This window comes from Zophobas morio, unplaced genomic scaffold (assembly GCF_036711695.1).
Source record: "Zophobas morio isolate AGI-343-1 ecotype UQ-CSIRO unplaced genomic scaffold, CSIRO_AGI_Zmor_V1 ptg000018l, whole genome shotgun sequence".
In the NCBI taxonomy this organism is placed as follows: Eukaryota; Metazoa; Arthropoda; class Insecta; order Coleoptera; family Tenebrionidae; genus Zophobas; species Zophobas morio.
The window spans coordinates 2,264,265-2,270,815 of NW_026972123.1; the positions used below are offsets into that span (position 1 = coordinate 2,264,265).

At 29.6% G+C, this 6,551-nt stretch overlaps 1 protein-coding gene across 2 annotated transcripts; it reads left to right on the forward strand.

The window, feature by feature from the left end:
* The first annotated feature begins 676 nt into the window (after positions 1-676).
* LOC135131056 (sterol O-acyltransferase 1-like) lies at positions 677-2,265 on the forward strand. 2 transcript variants are annotated; one of them, XM_064058579.1, is made up of 5 exons: positions 677-706; positions 756-905; positions 952-1,097; positions 1,171-1,307; positions 1,357-2,265. In XM_064058579.1, exons 1-5 carry the CDS (start codon positions 684-686, stop codon positions 2,188-2,190), a joined length of 1,290 nt encoding a protein of 429 aa, XP_063914649.1. In that variant the 5' UTR covers positions 677-683; the 3' UTR covers positions 2,191-2,265. The 2 variants fall into 2 exon arrangements, with proteins under 2 accessions (XP_063914649.1, XP_063914650.1); XM_064058580.1 differs by having other exon boundaries at positions 682-706; positions 759-905.
* The last annotated feature ends 4,286 nt before the right edge of the window (positions 2,266-6,551 follow it).

Consider the following 6,551-nt stretch of genomic DNA (forward strand, 5'->3'; position numbering starts at 1 on the left):
ATAAATTTCATATTTAACTCCAACATAACCTTACCATCACGGTGTTATATAATACTCTTATACTTATGTAATGTAACTGTACTTTAACAGTGTTATACCATAATAACAAATTTGGATATATTTTTAACTGCAACATAACATCATCATAACAGTGTTATACAACATTATTATACTGATGTTGTATAATTCTAATGATACTATTATTACTTACTTTTAGTAACGCTAAGCAAACTTTGTAATTATTTGGTTGTGTCACATAAACATAACAGTGTTATAGCAATTAGCACGAAGAATACAGCAACAATTTTAAAAAATACATAGAAATACACTTAACATTAAAAAATGCAGTAAATGCAAAAAAACAGTTACATATGCAGAATATGCAAAAACATGCATTTTGCAAATTATCCGAACCTTAGTTATATTTGAATCGAAGTACCTAATACTGGTTGATTAATCTATTATGTTCTTTAATTATCACATTGATTTTTCTGCCAAATTGACCAACGTGCATATTAAAGCTTAGACGTCATACAATTTTTACTACGCCCAAAGTAAGATTTCCGGACGCATTTTCCCAATTTATTCAAATATGCAACATATGTATCGGCCGTCCTTGCATTATTAAAATGACTTAAGGACATGCACATCGCTTACTCATTCCCTAGCGACAAAAGTCAGCAATGTGCGCCAAAAACGAAAAGATGTACGTATTAATAAAACCCCAAATCAGTACCAAGTTTGTAATTTTTCAGTAGAATGGAAAAGAAATTCATGATTCGGAATTCGCTACTGACCGATATCTTCGAACATCCTCAGACACGAAATCTTTACAAAATATATGTACTCGTCTTCGCGGTGTTAGGTGTCCACACTGTAGGAAAAGAGTACGCCGCGACAGGAAGGTAAAATCATAAACAAATATAACAGTAAAATAACAAATAGTTGTAGAGTGACTTTCGGATTTCCGTTCATCGTGAAAGGCTTCTTCAACTTGGACAAAGTCATCTTCTTTTGGTTGTGTTGCTTTGCGTCAGTCTGTGCAGTTTTCTACGTCTTCAAAATATGGTCGAGTCTTAGAGCGCGTGCTAAAGGTGGTAAGTTGAGTTGTGTTAACTTGTCTTGTATGAAGAAGAGTGTTCAGATGAGAAGACTAATATTGACTTTCAGGAAAGGTCACAGTTTTCAATTGGTTAGGAGCGACATGTTTAGCTCTGTACTATGTTTATAGTTTTAAGATGGCCACTCATGCAGTACGCCATTTTAACCTTCAAGTAGCTGGCGTACTTATAGTTACTCTTGAACAGGTAAGTTTATCATTACAAGTACGTAGTACGTTAAAACCCCAGTTTTTAGATAAGGTTTTTAATGAAAGTACACGCGTTCATACGAAGCAAAACCTCGGAAGAACCCTCTCGTCTCTCTTTTTCTAACTATCTGTACTTCCTTTTCGCTCCTACCCTCATCTACAGAGACGCCTACCCTCGAACGAACTCCATCAACTGGAAATTCGTCACTCAGTGTCTTCTCGAATCGATTAGTGCCATGTTCGTAATCGCTTTAATCATAACAAACACGTACCCATCCCCGGAAAGATGGGCACGAAAGTTTACCATAAACGACGTATTATTTGACATGGCAGACAAAATAATACTTGTACCACTGTACGCGATGAGCATGTTCTTCTTAGTTTTTCATTCGGTGCAAAATTTATTTGCCGAGATTCTTCAATTTGGAGACCGTTTGTTCTATTTAGATTGGTGGAACGAACGCAGTTTTAACAGTTGGTTGACAAAATGGAACAAGATCGTACGAGATTGGTTGTACTATTACGTTTATCGCGATTTCAAGGAACATGTTTGTGACAATGTTCTTCTGGCTCGACTGGTTGTATTCTTGCTATCTTTTGGTGTCCACGAATGGGTTATGTCTTGTTGCATTGGTGGATTTTTTCCTTACATGTTTATTATATTTATGGTGATGGCACTGCCTTTGTCCTACTTTCAGCTTCCTAAGAACATAATTTCTGAAGTTGTTATGTGGTTGATTGGTATTTTCGCAATGGAGGTCGGCATCGTAGTCTATGTTCTCGAATGGGACACTCTTTCCAAGAATCCTTTGATAAATCCGACGCTTTGGGAGTCCCTTGTTCCTAGATTTGTAACGGCTGATTGTGCGTTAAAGTTCTAGGATGTGGGTTGTTCTGTTGCAAGTTCTAGTATTTTTATCTATATATGTGAGGTGCAATTTTTTGTAAATTTTAATGTGGTGTCAAATGCATAATAAATATGTAAAAATTAGTACTTCTTTTATCGCTACCATAACCTATACCAGATACTAAGAAGTAATTGAATCTGTACATATTCTCGAATGTTCTGGAATGAGTTGTAAGAAAGTTATCTATTCCGCAGAAAAACACGTCAGCACGAAAATACTGTACTGTAATGTTGGTTGCCTATTTATGACGGGTGAATGTTTACTTCGACGGAATTGGACTTTAGAGACAGATTCTCTCATTTTGATAGCAACGTTGTTTATTTGCAAAAAAATTGTCAACTGAGATTTTTGGGTGTGTTGAAATGAACTTTGTCCGAAAAAGCAAAGAATATCAAACCCTCAAGTTTGTGGACCCATTATTCAATGTTAAAGGCCATTATTACATTCAAGGAAAAAAGGGTTTTTGCAGGTGTGTGCCTACTTTTATTTTGAGTTTCGATTCAATATGAAAAATTAAGGTAGGTTTGGAAAAGTTTTTATTGTGTTCACGCAATTAAACGACCACTACTTTAATTAATATGCCTGCAGAATAACCATGGGTTATCATCAAACTACGAACACCAAATTAATTCAATATGAACATCTTCTTACGTATTTTTTTTATTAACAGTAGTCAAATCATTAAATACATATTGTCTTTGAAACTAAAATGCATTTTATCACAAAATATTTACCACCATTTAAATATATACGATTTTAAATTAGACATCAAGAAATAAATTTAAAATCGCAAAAATTAAATATAGCAGACTTAACCTAACAGCCTTAAATGCGTCTTGTATGTACTTGCTTATCAGTATGTAGGCACTTTAACACACAGCAATAATCGTTCTTGATGAGTAATGACTGACGACTACTGTAACACAGTAAATCCTCAAAATCGAAAATTTAAAACATTGAAAAATTCAATTATGGGAAAATTGTAAAATCGAGACATCGAAACATAAAGAAATCAAAAAAATAAAAATTGGAAAATTTAAAATTTAAAAATCGAGAAATTGAACATCGGTTAATTCAAAAATCGAAACATCGAAAAATTGGAAAATTTAAAAATTCCGAAAATTGAGAAATTGAAATATAGAAGAACTGAAAACTCAAAAAATCGAAAAAAATTTAATAATTTAAAAATTGAAAAGTTCAAATTGAGAAATCGAAAAAGTGAAAAATCACAAATTGAACGAAATATCCAAAAATTAGGAAATTAAAAATTTGAGAAACAGAAAAGTCAAAAAAGCAGAGTCGAAAAATCGCAAACTTAAAAAATCGAAAAATTGAAAAACTGAAGAACTGAAAAATCGAAACTTTGGGAAGTGGAGAAATGGAATATAAAAAAATAGATTAATTCAGAAATCCGAAAACTAAAAATTCAGAAACGTCAAAATTTGGAAAATAAAAAAATATTGAAGAACTGAAAAATCGAAAAATCTAAAATTTAAAACACTGAAAAGTTAAAATATCCTAAAACTGAAAAATGGAGAAATCCAAACATCAAAAAATCAAAAAAATAAAAATTCGAAAATCTAAAAATCTAAAAATCGAAAAACTGAAAAATCAACGAATCGAGAAGTCGAAAATTAAAAAAATTGGAAAATTGAAAAATCGGATAAATCAAAAATCGAAACATCGAAAAATCGAGAAACCAACAAATGGAAAAATCGAAACATTGTAAAATTCAAAAATTGAGACATCGAGAAATCGAAAACTCAAAAGACAAAAAAATCGAGGAGTCGAAAAATCAAAAAATTGCGAAACCGAAATGGGTCAAAATCGAAAAATCTAAAACTTAAATTTGGAAAAATTGATAAAGCGAGAGATTGAATAATCAAAACATCGAAACGTCCGAACCTCAATAAATTGAGATATCAAAAAATTAAAAAATTCGAAATTTGAAGAATTAAAATATAGAACTGGAAACTCGAGAAACCGAAAAATCTAGAAATTTAAAAATTAAAATATGGAAAAGTTGAAAAATTGAGAAATTGAAATATAAAACAATCGAAAAATTGAAAAATTTAAAGTATAAAATATGAAAATAAAAAATTAAAAATAGAAAAACCTAGAAGTCGAAAAATCAAAGAATCGAAGTGTTGAAAAATATCAAAACTGAAAGAAATATCCAGAAATTGAGAAATCGAAAAACCAATAAAGCGAAGTCGAAAAATCGAAGAATTGAAGAAGTGAAAAATCGAAACTTTGAGAAGTGGGAAAATCAAAAATAGATTAACTGAGAAATCAGGAAACTGAAAATTTAACGCAAATATTTGAAAAATTGAAAAATTTAAATACTGAAGAACTGAAAACTCAAAAAATCGAGAAATCGAAAAATCAAAAATTTAAAACATTGAATAATTAAAATATCGCAAAATTGAAGAATCCAGAAATCCAATTCAATTTGAAAAATTGAAAAATTGGAAAATCCAGAAATTGAAAAGCTCATAAGAAAAAAATCGAAAAACCGAGAACTCCAAAAATCGAAACATCGAAAAATTCAAAAACTGAGACATCGAGAAATCGAAAAATCGGAGGATCGAGAAATTGAGGAGTCGGAAGCCGAAAAGGAAAGTTAAAAATTGAAAAATTGAGAAATTGAACAATCAAAACAACGAAACATCTGAATTCGATAAATTGAGAAATTAAAAAATTGAATAATCGAAAAACTTTAAAAAGAAAAACTGGAAAATCGAAAATTAAAGATACAAAAAATCGAAAAATTGAAATATAGAAGAATTGCAAACTCGAGATATCGAAAAACCTAGAATTTTAAAAAATGACATACTAAAACATCGAAAAGTTGAAAAATTGAGAAATCGAAGCATTAAACAGTCGCAGAATTGAAAAATCTAAAGTTTACAATAAATTGAAAATCCAAAAAGCAAAAAATCGGGAAATCAAAAAATCCATCAATTCAAAAATCGAAAAGTCGAAAAATTGAAATATTGAAAAATCTCATAACTGAAAGAGATATTCAACAAATTCAGAAATTAAAAAATTGGAAAATTGAGAAATCGAGAATCCAAAGAAGCAAAATCGAAAAATCGTAATCTTAAAAAATCGAAAAATTGAAGAATTGAAGATGTGAAAAATCGAAACTTTAGGAAGTCCAGAAATGGACAAATAAAAAAAATATTTTAGAAATCGGCAAACGGAAAATTTAGAAACGTGAAAATTTGAAAAATTGAAAATTCGAAATATTTAAAAACCGTAAAATTCAAGAGGACAAAAAGTGAGAAATCGTATCATTGAAACATCTAAAAATTGGAAAATCGAAAAATAAAAAAAATTGGACATTCAAAAATTTAAAAATTCCGAAAATTGAAAAATTGAAATCTAGAAGAACTGAAAACTCACAAAATCGAAAAAAAAAAAATTTAAAAACTGAAAAGTTCAAATTGAGAAATCGAAAAAGTGAAAATTCGCAAATTGAACGAAATACCCAAAAATCAGGAAATTAACAAATTGAGAAACAGAAAAGTCAAAAAAGCAAAGTCGAAAAATCGCAAACTTAAAAAATTGAAAAATTGAAAAATCAAAAACCTGAATAATCGAAAAATTGAAAAACTGAAGAACTGAAAAATCGAAACTTTGGGAAGTGGAGAAATGGAATATAAAAAAATAGATTAATTGAGAAATCCGAAAACTAAAAATTCAGAAACGTCAAAATTTGGAAAATAAAAAAAATATTGAAGAGCTGAAAAATCGAAAAATCTAAAATTTAAAACACTGAAAAGTTAAAATATCCTAAAACTGAAAAATGGAGAAATCCAAACATCAAAAAATCAAAAAAATAAAAATTCGAAAATCTAAAAACTGAAAAATCAACGAATCGAGAAGTCGAAAATTAAAAAAATTGGAAAATTGAAAAATCGGATAAATCAAAAATCGAAACATCGAAAAATCGAGAAACCGAAAAGCAAAAAATCGAGAAACCAACAAATGGAAAAAACGAAACATTGTAAAATTCAAAAATTGAGGCATCGAGAAATCGAAAACTCAAAAGACAAAAAAATCGAGGAGTCGAAAAATCAAAAAATTGCGAAACCGAAATGGGTCAAAATCGAAAAATCTAAAACTTAAATTTGGAAAAATTGATAAAGCGAGAGATTGAATAATCAAAACATCGAAACGTCCGAACCTCAATAAATTGAGATCTCAAAAAATTAAAAAATTCGGGAATTTGAAGAATTAAAATATAGAACTGGAAAATCGAGAAACCGAAAAATCTAGAAATTTAAAAATTAAAATATGGAAAAGTTGAAAAATTGAGAAATTGAAAT